Source organism: Diabrotica virgifera, chromosome 3, assembly GCF_917563875.1.
Source record: "Diabrotica virgifera virgifera chromosome 3, PGI_DIABVI_V3a".
Taxonomy (NCBI): Eukaryota; Metazoa; Arthropoda; class Insecta; order Coleoptera; family Chrysomelidae; genus Diabrotica; species Diabrotica virgifera.
In genome coordinates this window covers 132,442,376-132,456,689 of record NC_065445.1, presented here as the reverse complement: position 1 = coordinate 132,456,689, position 14,314 = coordinate 132,442,376, and the positions used below count along the sequence as shown (strand labels likewise).

The following is a 14,314-nucleotide window of genomic DNA, read 5'->3' as shown; positions in this document are numbered from 1 at the left end:
GAAACAGACAAAATTTGTATTCAAAGAGGTGTCAGACAGGGTTGTGTGTTATTCCCAACTTTGTTTAACGTATACTCAGAAATAATTTTTAATGAAGCCTTGGAAGGACAATGTGGAATTCGAATCGGGGGAGAAACTATTAACATCAGATATGCAGACGACACCGAGATCATGGCTGAAAATATCGAAGATCTTCAATTCTTTATAGATCAAGTCACTAGAGAATGCTCCAATAACGGACTTAATATAAATGCAACAAAGTTACTTGTGGTTAGTAAACAAGACGTCGACCCTATGCAACTAATTGTCAATGATGAATCAATAACAAAAGTTAACCATTTTAAATACCTAGGATATTGGATAAACGAGACACTAAATCCGGATGAAGAAATTAAAACTCGTATAGAAATTGCAAGAGGAGCATTTACGAAACTTAGATCTATTCTGAGCAACTCTCAGCTGAACTTACAACTAAGAATCAAGTTCCTAAAATGTTATGTGTATCCTGTATTACTATATGGATGTGAAACCTGGATCATGAAGCCTTTGAGATGTGGTCGTATCGTAGAATGCTCAGAATATCTTGGGTTCAACGCATTTCAAACAGAGAAGTCTTAAACAGAGTAGGTCAAGACGAAGGTGACTTAATGAAGATGATAAAAAAGAGAAAACTTGAATATCTGTGGCATATATTGAGAGGTAGCAGATACAGGATGCTGCAGTTAATACTCAATGGAAAGATCGACGGAAAAAGAGGAATTGGTCGAAAGAAATATTCGTGGCTCCGAAACCTTCGTCAATGGACTGGCTTATCAGCAGATCAATTGTTACATGCCGCACAAGATCGAGAACGATATCGGCAAATTGTTATGGAAGCTACCCACGCCTAATTTGTGTAATAAATTAGCAATAAAATAGCAAAAATAGCAAAATAAAAAATTTGGGCACGGTACTTAAAGAAGAAGAAGAAGCCACTTCCAAAAAAAAAAACGCTTATATCTCGAGATACTGACCAAGGTGTGTTGAATGGCTAGTTGTGGTCATGCTTTATGTTTTGATGGTGCCAAAAACCAAAATGAGGTTTATTTTGAATTTTACGTGGGGCCACATTGTCAAAATCGCAATTTTACCCTAAAAAGGAAAAACAATTAAATCACGTTTTTTGCGTTTAACTCGCTACAACTCTGTTCCATTTTAATACTTTTTTTTTGAAATTGTTACAATATATATTTCTTACCTTTATGAAGACAATGGGGTCTGTTTCAATCTTTCAGTCTTATTATAATAAAAGTTATGAATTTTTTAAAGTAAAAGCTGAAGATTCCTGAATTGCAAAGTTTAATCGCAAAAGTTGAGTGACAAAATTTGAAATTTAGGTTTTTCATCAAGTTTATGTTAAAATATAGAGTACAAGAAACAAAATGTTTTATAGAAAAAAATATGGTGCAACGTTTAATTTTAAGAAAAACGTGATTCCATTTTTTTTATTTTTAGGGTAAAATTGCGATTTTGACAATGTTCCCCCATTTAAAATTCAAAATAAACCTAATTGTCGTTTTCAGCACTATCAAAAACATAAAGTATGACCAAAATTAGCCATTCACCGCACCATCAGTATCTCGAGAAATAAGCGCTTTTTTGGAGGCGTTCCACTCGTCTATAAAGTCATATAACTTTTTCCTATTACCTACATATAATGACTTAAAATTTTCCAGAAAACTTTTTCATATGTTTTAATGCTGTATTGGTTAAAATTTATAAACTAAAAAGTTTTTCACTCAACTTTTTTAAGTATGCATGAAACTAACGAAATTTGAGGACAAAATGCTTAAAAATTATCACATCCTCTTTTAATTTTTTAAACATTTCGGACAAATTTCATTGTTATCTAATAGTTCAAAGATGATACAGTCAAATTTTAAAAAGGAAGTATTTACACGACCAAAGATAAAGAGAGTTAAAGTTGAAAAATCATCAAACTTAACTTTTCGCAATATTGTTTAAAATTTGATTTTTGAACAGGTTCCACCAATTCTAGATTCCAATTCGGATTCAGCGACCTCGAAAACATAAAAAATGACAAAATTCGTCATTCACCTGAAAGTTGATTTTCGTGGTCGGTATAACATAATTTTAGGGGTTGCTGCCGCTCGCCAATATTAACCAACTTAAGCAACCATCGTTTCTTTGAAAGGGTTGAAGCGATATATTTTTAATTTGTGTAATAAATTAGCAATAAAATAGCAAAAAGATAAGGGGTAAGTCTCATACCCATAGGCGTAGCGTGACCTAATAATTTGGGGGGGCACGGGGTCTACGGGGGGGGGGGGGGGAGTGGTGGTCCCGTGGAAACTTTTTTGAAAACTACCACTTAAGAACTAAAGTAAAGTATATGTGTATTTTTGTTAAACATTGGTTTTAATCAATTTTTACTATATTGATGGATTGTAAAAAGACTCAATTTCAAAATATACAAGTTTATTCTATTCTAGACATAACTGCATGGACATTTATAACACAAAAACAAATTTGTGTACAAGACAAAGTTTTAAGGTGAACAGAACTATAGTAATGGTTTTCAACGAACCAATTTTCGTTAGTTCTAATGAAGCATTAGCCTCCTATCGGCTAGATTTGAAAATCTGTCAACTAACAGATCTAGTTTTTTATCTTTCATGTATTCAGACGTCAATTCTTGCTCAATAGACATCAGGGCAAGCCCACTTAAGCGGTCTTCTGTCATGGTGCTTCGAAGAAATGTCTTTAGCCTTCGTAGTGTAGAAAACGATCTTTCTGCGCTTGCTGTTGTGATAGGCCACGAAAGTGATATTTCTAGTAGCTGCCAAACATCTGGTGCACTGGCTTGAAGATCATTCTCAATAAAAAAATCAGCCAACTCTTGGAACGTTACTCTTGTGGTTGCTTTGTCTGTTTTGACAAAATTGTTCTTTGCATAACAGTGAAAAAACTTAAGATGTGCAGAGAAACTTAAAGACAAGTTATAAAACTTTTGGATTGCCATAACAGCGTTGTTGTCAATTTCGGTCCAATTAAATAGTAACTGGGCAATGCAGTTGATTTTATCATAATCGTTCTTGGAAAAACGAGATTGCAAGTTTACAATTACTGTGTCTAAAGCAGCAAAGTAAATGTCAGTCTTGAACATCTGTTCAGGTGATTGATGAAATGCAGCATCTGAAGAGCTACTACTAGCTTCAAGTTTTTTCGGAATCTTCCGTTTGCGTGGTAGTGAAGGCCTTTCAACTGACAAACCTTTCATACCATATTTGTTACACTGTTCTTCTGACTCATTCCACATCTGAATAAAGCCATCATCATTTCTGTCCAGTTTTAAACAGTCAATGACTGATTCAACTTTTGCAAAAACCTTAGAAATGTCAAGAGATTCACTCTGCAGTTCTTTGGAGAGTATATCAGTCTGACTCAAAACGCTGTGCAATAGTTTTAAACTGAATACAAATTCAAATGTGCTGATTTGTTTGGCTAGACCATCAGCTTCGGCTGCAATTTTACGATCTGATACATCGTTTGCAATAACTTCCAAAGTTTCGTACACTTCAGGGAGCTGCTCTAGAATTACATGGATTGCTTTGTGTCGAACTGTCCATCTAGTTCGAGACAAGCTCACCAGTCTTTTCATTTTTGTTTCTCCGCTTTGCTTACATATTGATTCAAATATTGAAAACCTGTTAGCTGATGCATTAATTAAGTTATACAGGTTATTTACTATGGATAAGCAATTCCGAAGCTGTCTTATTTCTTCACAAAATCTCTGAACAGCCAGATCAAGCAAGTGGGCATGGCAGTGTGTGTACAAAGCTTTAGGCTCTTCTTCTTGGAACCTTGAGGCAACACCTTTGAATTTGCCGCTCATGTTACTAGCTCCATCATATGCCTGGCCGTGCATTTTATTTAAGCTTATACCCAACTGCTGCAGATACTGTTTAATAGTGTGATGTAAATTTTCACCAGTAGTGTCTGACACATCAACGAAGCCCAAAAACCTTTCATTGATTTTAATGTGTCCATCTATTTTAGTAATGTATCGAATGCAAATGCTAAGCTGTTCACGGGTTGAAATATCCGTAGTTTCATCACAAATAATTGAGTAGGCCAAAGCCTCACTCACCTCTTGGACAATTTGTTGAAGCATTTCACTTTTTATGCAATCTATTATCTCATTTTGTACCTGGGCACTTTTGTATGAATGGACTGGGGATTTCATTAATGTTTGGATTCCTTCCTCCATTTCAGTAGATCTCAGTTCTAGCAGTTCTATAAAGTTCCCCCTGTTAAATGAAGCAGTACTCTCATCATGTCCTCTTAAGGCAAGATTCTGTTTTCCAAGGAATAGGATGTTTTCAATTATGAATTTTAAATACCTCCTATTCATCTCAACCATTTTAGTATGTACCGAGGACAACGAATCTGCTACCGTGCTTCCTGCTTTTCTATACTCATTAAGAAACTGTTTAGATTTTTGATGCATTTCACTCTTCTCATGTTTCCTGAATTTTTCCAAAGCTTTCTTCCAATTGTTCATGCCCAGTTTAGTGAATGACTCCTCCCCGCGACCAGACTTATGTTGACAAAATAGTCGGCATGGGTAACAAAATGCAGCGTCTGTAATGGGGCTATATTCGACCCAATTAAATTCACTGTACCAGGATTCTTTGAACTGCCTCGATTTGGATTGAATCTTGCTTACCTTAAAACAATCAACAGGCTGAAATGCTCCTTTTGCAATATCTGCACTTTGTACTCCCAATGAAGGATCTCTACTTTCGCCCTGGAATGTAGCATCACGATCTGGGCGTAAACAAGATGGCGATTCATCACCAACGCTACCTCCAGTGCTACTTCCCGCTAAATGTCTATCTTCATTTACACTTTCACTTGAATTTCCAAGTTTTTTAAAGAATGTTAGTGTTAGTACAGAGGACTGTTTCTTAGACATGATAACAAACGAACATCCGCAAAAATTACACAAACAATAGCAGCTCAGCTAGTAACAATAAGCTTATTAAACGAATAAAACGTGGCGATCACCTACACAACACAACACACGCGCACTGAGCTGGTATGATATCCCTCCGCCAGGCGTCGGCTGGGCTCGGGTGCATTCGATCGGCTGCTCCAGCTCGGGCGCAACCGGCCAGAGTCGGCTCACCGGCACTTGTAAATTTAGTTGTAACACGCGCATACTTTACACACACAGAATCAAATTAGATGCATACAGAAAAATAGACTAACGGGGGATCTATATTAGTTATTCATTCGTAACTTTTAGTGTATACATATACGTAATTTAAAGATAATTTATATTATTTTTTTCTTTTTTTGCATAATGTTGGGGGGGCACGTGCCCCCCCGTGCCCCCCCGGCCCGACGCCACTGCTCATACCCCCTTATGAAATTGTAACTGTAGCTTAAGAGACATGAGTATATACCGCATCTCGAATATTAACAAGGCAAAACCAAACCGTATTCGTTTGTAACCAACGAAAATTAGAACGCAATTCTCATGGATAGCGAACAATTGATTTATTATATTCTGTTTGCCATCAGAAAGTTATATGGTATATACAGGGTGTCTGCGAAACTTGGAACCATGTGGGAAACTTTTTTAATATCAATTTTACGAAAAAAGTTATTCTTTATAAAGTGCTCTGCATAGTCCAAAACCTAAGATGCAGTCATCAGATATCATAAAAACCATATTCAAATATGCAATAACAGCCTTCTTCTTGAAAAAAAAAAAAAATTTCTGAAATTTTCCTAAATTACCGATTCCTAACATCATTTTTATTTATTAGACATGTAATAACTCTTTTATTGATAATTTTAGGAAAAAAAAATGATTCTTTATAAAAATCTGTGCATGTTCTAAACCTCAAGATGCAACCATCAGTTATCCAAGTTTGTTAATTTTATACGAGGTGTGTCAAATGATATGAATTTAGAAAGAATTCTTTCTAAATTCTTTCTAAATTCATATTTGGCACACCTCATATAAAATTAACAAACTTGGATAACTGATGGTTGCATCTTGAGGTTTAGAACATGCACAGCTTTTTATGAAGAATAAATTTTTTTTTTCTAAAATTATTAATAAAAGAGTTATTACATGTCTAATAAATAAAAATGATGTTCGGAATCGGTAATTTAGGAAAATTTCAGAAATTTTTTTTTCAAGTAGAAAGCTGTTATTGCACATTTGAATATGGTTTTTAATTACAAATAACTTTTCATAATACAATTTTTTGATATTTTGAAATATAAAGGTAGTTTGCTCTTGAGCGAAATTCATATTTTTTGACATACCTCGTATACTGTTGACAAAATTTGATATCTGATTATTACATCTTAAGTTTTAGACTATGCAGAGCACTTTATAAAGAATGACTTTTTTTCGTAAAATTGATATTAAAAAAGTTTCCCATATGGTTCCAAGTTACGCAGACACCCTGTATATGTATGTATGGTAATCGTTAAAAAATACAGTATTCGTATAGGTTATACCTCTTCTATACAAGAATTAATTTGTGGTATATTCTACATATGTGATTTCATTGTATTGTGACAACGTTTACTTACAATTTCAGGCATATTTGAAATGGCCACATAAGTTTCGTTTGGTGATACCAGCTTAATATGGTACTTAGCTTTAAATTGAGGTTCGTCAAAGCAGGGAAATACTTTTCTGGCCCAGTTCGGTTCCAAATCCGTGACATAAACATATCTAAAAAAGCAATAGAAATAAATATTTAAGCTAAAATTCAGCACTAGGCGAATATGGAGCATAGAAATATCCAACTTCAGTTTATACATATAAGGCAGAGAAAACAGCATACTATATAAGGCTAATATTTATAGGCAGTCAATGAGGGTATTTGGCTTCGAATTCTGACCTAATGCGTCAATTACTCGATATTTTAACAGTAAGTAGGGAATAGCTCAAGAAACAAAGTCTACCCTATACCCTATGTCCTGTACCCTCTACATAGTCTACCCTATATACTTTTATATTAGGGGTGGTTTTCAACCCTTCTCGGAGGTGGAAAATTTTTTGGTCAAAATTACCACGCAAGTGGCAAGAGTTCCTAATTCTAATCAAAAACTGTTCTATATTTTTTTTTAAACTCTTACTTAACTTTAAGAAGTGTTATTTCTATTAGATGAAGCAACGAAGCATTAAACCTAGGAATTTTGTGCAGTAAGATGAATCGTCATGCAACTTTTTTTTTTTTTCCTTATTGGCTTTGGATTACTTGATCCATTCAGCCACGATAGATAATAAATTACTGTTTGCTACAATATTCCAAATATAATACATTGCATTACATAATACATTAGGTACATGTGCGCACATATAATACTTATGCACGCACATACATACATACATATGTAGAAGTGGAAACATTTAATTGACCAGTAGGTATACTCCTCATTCATGGCCCTAACCAACTTAAATTAATTTACAAATAATTAAATCGACAAAAAAAAAAACTACATGCTAATACTAAATACTAATACTAAATGCTAATAAATATATGTTTTTTTTTACACAGCGATAAGGCTTCAACCCGGATCAACCCCGCGGAGGTTTACACCCTCTTTGTGTTTTTAATTTTTTTTTTTTTTTGTTTTTTTCTCTTTTTTATTTTTTTTATAATATATTATACTTTTTTTTTATTTATTTATTTATTTATTTTTTTTTTTATTTTTATTAAGATTAATTTTTTTTATACATTTTTTTTGTATACATATTTTTTTGTATAATTTTTTTTTTTTTTTTTTTTAATTTTTTCAATATAAACTTTTATACATTTCTATTCTTATTACCTCCCTGCAAAATCTACTTAATGAACTTTCACAGGGAGACAATATTACATAATAAGGATAAACATAAAAAAACAATAATTATTGCTAAACACATTCAACCGGACTCATTCAGTGCAAGTTAAATTTTCCTCTTAGTCCTTTTTAAAAACTCCCAGATGATTTGTTTAATTTTAGAATTTCTACGAGACAAATATAAAAGAAGCATTATTTTGTGGGAAAGGTATTTCTTCTTGAACCAGATTGTTCATCAAAAACTTAATTGCAACATCATTATGTTTGCATCCAAACAACCAATGATTAATATCGTCAACATATCCATTGCAATCGCAAAGATCTGATTCGGATAGGTTAAATCTATAGAGGTATGACTTGACAGTGGCATGATTAAAGATACATCTAATAAACATGGCATATATATTTCTATTGGGATAACTTCTGATAGCAAAAGGCTCAGTAGGTAAACTAGGATGAATTTTGGTGTAGAGATTGTTGCTTCTATTGCAGAAAGCGTGCCACTCAATATCCCAATTTTGTTTCAAACTTTTCTTGCGAGTAGCTGTTAGATCGCTTCTATCTAGCCAAGTTATTTCCGATCCTTTTAAGATTGCCTCTTTGGCAAAAAAATCTGCTTTTATGTTACCGGAAATACCAATATGTCCTTTTACCCAGACGAAAGTTACAGAAGTCTGTTTTTCCAGTAGCTTTAGTTGGTTTTCTAAAATTTTGAAGACAAGGCTATTTTTATATAAATGTTTACGTGTGTTTTCTAGAGCTAATAACGAAGATCTTGAATCTGACATAATTACAACTTGCTTGTTAGAAATTTTTTTGTTGACAGCCCATTCTAGAGCTTGATAAATCGCGAACATTTCTGCAGAGTATATGGAACATTGTTTATCTAACTTGAACATCAAGGATTCTTGGTGATCCGGAATATATACAGCACATCCAACTCCCAATCTTGATTTTGAACCATCCGTGAAAATCCTGCATGGATTATCAAGCTTGGCTATATGTTGCTGAAAGTCAATTGGATTCTCACTGTCAAAATTTGGGAACCAAACATTAACATTGGCATAAGATATATTAAAACTCGATTTAAAGAAAGTTAATTCACCTGGACTGTTTAGGTGCTGAGAAACGTTCGAGTATGCTACTGCTAAAATAGGAGAATTCCTGTTGTGCCACCATTTGTCGACAAGATTAGAAACAGAGATGTCACATATTTTTTGTAGTAGTTCAGTTTGGTTGTAAGATTGGCATTTAAGAATAAATTTTTCAGCCAAAAATAGTCGTCTTAAATGTAAAGGAGGCTCCATGGATTCAGCTAAAAGATTCTCTATAGGCGTAGACTTGAGCGCACCTAGAACTAACCGCAGAGCCTTATATTGAATGCGATCTAGTTTTCTAAGGCGACTGTTTGTGGCAGATCCATATAGAATGCTTCCATAGTCGAGAATGGATCTGGTATATGCACGATAAAACATTAAATTAATTTTAGGGTCAGCACCCCATCGATAGCGATTAACTACTTTAAGAATATTTAAACTTTTCTCACATTTTATTAAGCACTTATTAATGTGTTCATCCCATGTTAACTTGGTGTCCAATGTAATACCAAGATAAGTGTAGTGCTTATGAACGGGTATACTTAGGTTGTTAATCATGATGCTGGTCATAACTGGTAAGCGATGTCGCGTAAAAAACACCACCGCTGATTTATTTGCAGTAAGGTCAAATCCTTGTTTAAAAAAATACTCTCTTGCATCACCCAGTACCATCTTAGTTGAATTAATACTTTGTTGGTACAACTTATTCACATTGTAAAAGCAGAAATCATCTGCATATTGTAATATACTGCATCTAATTCCTATACTGTGGAGATCTAGAGTGTATAGATTAAACAACAAGGGACTGAGGACTGATCCTTGTGGTAAACCTTGATGCACTACTCTTGGGCCAATCAATCTATCATTACATCTAATAAATACCTGTCTATTAAGGAATAGGTTTACTAATACATAAGCACACAAAGGTGGAATACCTATGTGCTTCAGTTTTTCGAACAATAGATTTAAATTGACGTTGTCATAAGCCCCAGAAATATCAAGAAAAATGGCAGATAGATAATTATTATTTGAATATGATAATTGAATATCAGTTGTTAATTGAGAAACACAATCAATAGTTCCCTTGTTCCTACGAAAGCCATACTGAGACACTGGAAATATATTTTTGTTCTCACACCACCATTCTAATCTGCTTTTCATAACTCGTTCAAATGTTTTAAGCAAACAGGACATGAGAGAGATAGGCCTTAAGTCGGTACGCTGGTTTAGTTTGGGTATAGGAATAACCAGGCATTGTTTGAGGGCGTCACAATGATCTCCTTTAAGTAGAATATTGTTGTATATTTTGCACAAATAATATATAGCAATTGCAGGTAGGTTTAATAGCATACTATAGTTAATGCCGTCAATACCAGGGGCTGTATTTTTAGAACTCTTGATATTTGCTTTAAGTTCGTCAGCTGAAATGGGGGTTAGTAAAAAGTGGTCATTAGTAGAGATGCTCGGCATAAATAGTGGTAAATGGACATAATCCGGAGAGATTTTTGTAAAGAGCCTTTCTACCATACATTCATCATTAGCGGTGTACTTTTTGTTACCTTGAATTTTGTTTACCCTTTTCCAAAGCTCTGAAGGTGAAGTTTGCCTAGTAAGTGAGGAACAAAACCGAGCCCAACTAGATTTAGCTTTTGAGCGGAAAGTTCGTTTACATATAGCTTCATTCTTCTTATATTCCATGAAGTTTGAAAGGGTAAGATTAGATTTATAAATTTTAAAGGAATTTTTTCTAGCGTTAGAAGCAGTGAGGCATTCATCATCCCACCATGGTGGCGATTTGAAAGATTTGACTGACGGTTTGATAATTTTGAAAGATTTGTTGGCTGCATCAGTAATAGAATCTAATAAAAAGAAAATCATTTCGTTTGTTTGGTTTTTATTTGGTTCGTGTCTGAAGGCACTTTCTACGTTGTTTCTAAAATTATCCCAGTTTGCATTAGACATCGACCATTTAGCCGAAGATATAAAAGTTATATTTTCAATTTTTATATTCTGCACAGAAAGTCTAATTGGAAAATGATCTGATCCATAGGTATCTGGAAGAACAGTCCAGTCAAAGGATGGACATAACCTAGAGGATATAATAGTAAGATCTACAACAGATTTCATATTCCCTGGAGGAGTAGCTCTAGTAGCCGACCCGTCATTAACAACAATTAAATTAGGAAAGAAATCTAATGCTTCTACTAGTATATTACCATCGACGCAACATGAATTTGATCCCCATAATCCATGATGTGCATTAAAATCTCCGGTAATAATACAATCATTGCTAATTTGAGAAAAAAGACTAACGTAATCTTGCACTGTTACTCTAACATTTGATGGACGGTACACACTCAGGATAGTATACATTTTTTGGTCAATTTTAATATCTACACCACAAACTTCTAAATTAGGATTGAAATTGTTAACAAATGAAATGGGATTATAAATAATGTTATTTGCTAAAATTATGGCAACTCCTCCATATCCTCTAATTCTACTTTTATTAACTACATTGAAATTATTGAAGCAAACAGTATCAGATGGTTTTGACCAAGTTTCTGATAAAAGACCTATGTCAAAACGTTCTTCAAACAGTAATTGCTGTAAAGAATATCGGTTCGCATTTAGCGAACGAATATTCCACTGAATAATTTTAATACTTTTGTCAGCCATTAAAATTATGTAAAAATATTACCTATAATATCTTTAATTTTATTTTCTAATTCAATTTCGTAATTTTTAAAATTAGTTTCTACATTTGATGAAGAATTACAATAGTCAAGGATACTCTGTTTGATTAAATTTTTGAGTGAAGCACTGAGCTGGCCTATAAATATATCAAATTCATTACGGGGCTCATGGTTTCCAAATTGAAATACAGATCCCGAAGAGAAACTGGTCGGGTATTCCCTACGCACAGGAGGAAAATTAGGAGTTGTATCAGTAGTCTTCCTTTTTTTGGGGGGGTTATCGTTAGGGGGGGCTATATTCAGATGATTATTATTTTTATAAGTAGTGGTGGAATTCGAGGGTTTAGGGGAGGAGCTTTTTAATGGAGGAAAGTCTGTGTCACAGGTCATTAAAGGTGCAAATTTATTTTTTGGACTAAACTGGAATAACATGGATTTTCAAGAGCTTTTTCGGCTTCTTTAAATGAAATATTTAAGTTAGCCATAGCTTCTTTAGTCTTTTTTTGTTTTAAATATTCGGGACATTCTTTAAAAACTGACTCGTGGCTACTATTTTTACAATAAACGCAAAATGTAGTACATTTATCGGGACAATCAGTGTTACCTTCATTACCGCACTTCTTACATCTTTTTTTTGACTTGCATTGAGTCGTTGAATGGCCATAACGAAGACAGTTGAAACATTGCATAACAGGACTAACATATATTTCAACTGGACACCTAACTTTGTTGATGTAAATATATTGGGGAATTAATTTACCTTCAAAGCTAATAATAACCATTTGTCTAGGAACTCTTTCTGATACACCGTCACTTTGAACTATTCTAGTCATTCTATGAACTTTTTTTATTGGAATATTAGATTTAATAGTATTAAGTAGTGCACTCTCAGTTAGAGTAGTGTCCACTCCGCGAACGAGACCCTTTTTTTCCGTTAAATAATTTGGAATATATGCAATTAGGTTATTTTTTCCGAAAAAATCTTCAGCTACTAATTTATTCGCAACAGCACCTGAATTGACTTGAATTTTAATGCGATTTTTACCTACACTAACAATTTCAATAATATGTTTATCATAACTAGATAGCGAAAGTAGTTTTTCTCCAAGTTTCATTGGATGCAAACGACCGATACTCAAATTTATGTGTTGAACAAATATAAAAAACGGACCAGTATCATTTAAACTAAATCGATTAGATGAATTAAATTCCTGACTTTTTTGAATAGTATTTGTTTTATTTGAAGTAGATGTCAAGTTTATGGTATCATTAGTACTTTTACTAGTATCATTTAAACATTCACTATGAGAATTATTCTGATTTAAATCATTTGTCTGCATAATTATATCGCTCTCATCTGTGAACCCAATATTTTCTACACCAGGATCTGGTGGTTCCTTTCCATTTTTGCCCACGGACATCCCGGGGCACGAGCGACGTTCAAATATAAGTATATAAAAAAATTTCTACTTACAGTACAGTTGTCAAATAACAAAACTTAAAATATACGGAAAAACAAACAAAATCGGCTAAACACTCTGTAGAATCTCTTGAAACACACTTTAATACTTCACAATCGATTTGAGTTGAATGAAAAAAGACTTTAGAACTAACTAAATCGACAAATTTTCCGGAGGAACTCTTAAATTTGTCTAAACACTTTGACAGTTTTTTTGACGTTGGTCATGCAACTTTTTGCATTCGATTAGAGAGAGTGTCAGGCAACTGTGTGAACTAAATTCATCTAGGGCAAAAATTTTTGTGCATAAGAAAATGCATTTTAAAAGTGCATCCCGAAGAGGTGAAAATGAAAAATTTAGAACTCGGGAAATATTGATGGAAATGAGTTGAATTTTTATAATCTGGGGTTTTGGGGATCGCTGAGCACGAATTTCATATCGGCGATGGTCTCCAAGGTACCTGCTGCCCACGGTGGAACTCGTCCCCTAGTGTTTTATGTTATACTTAATCGGGGGTTTATGGGGTCGCCGGCCACGAATTTAATGTTGGCGATGGTCTCCAAGATACCTGGTGCCCAGGGAGGAACTCGTCGCCTAGAGTTTTATGTTATAATCATTCAAAATCAGTCAATAACCATTACTCTGAGGGGTTTGGGGGTCGCTGATCAAGAATTTCATGTGGTCGATGGTCTCCAAGGTACCTGGTGCCATGGTGGAGCTCGTCGTCTGGAGTATTATGTTATAATTATTCCAAATCATTTAAAACCATTAAGCGGGAGGTTTTGGGGGTCGCTGAGCACGGATTTCATTACGGCGATAGTCTCCTGGGTACCAGGTGCCCAGAGTGGAACTCGTCGCCTGGGGTTTTATGTTATAATCATTCAAAATCAGTCAATAACCATTACTCTGAGGATTTTGGGGTCGCTGAACAAGAATTTCATGTGTTCGATGGTCTCCAAGGTACCTGGTGCCCAGGGTGGAACTCGTCGTCTGGAGTTTTATGTTATAATCATTCAAAATCAGTCAATAACCATTATTCTGAGGGTTTTGGGGGTCGCTGATCAAGAATTTCATGTGGTCGATGGTCTCCAAGGTACCTGGTGCCAGGGTGGAGCCCGTCGTCTGGAGTATTATATTATAATTATTCCAAATTATTTAAAACCATTAAGCGGGAGGTTTTGGG

General features: G+C 34.3%; 1 protein-coding gene across 2 annotated transcripts in view; it reads right to left on the bottom strand.

The window, feature by feature from the left end:
• The window catches only part of LOC114340546 (glutamyl aminopeptidase-like), a 278,341-nt gene that overhangs the window by 218,042 nt on the left and 45,985 nt on the right, over positions 1 to 14,314 (bottom strand). For both annotated transcript variants that reach the window (XM_050645533.1, XM_050645534.1), the window contains exon 3: positions 6,619 to 6,763. In XM_050645533.1, the coding sequence (XP_050501490.1) occupies positions 6,619 to 6,763 (145 nt within the window). The remainder of the gene's footprint in view (positions 1 to 6,618; positions 6,764 to 14,314) is intronic.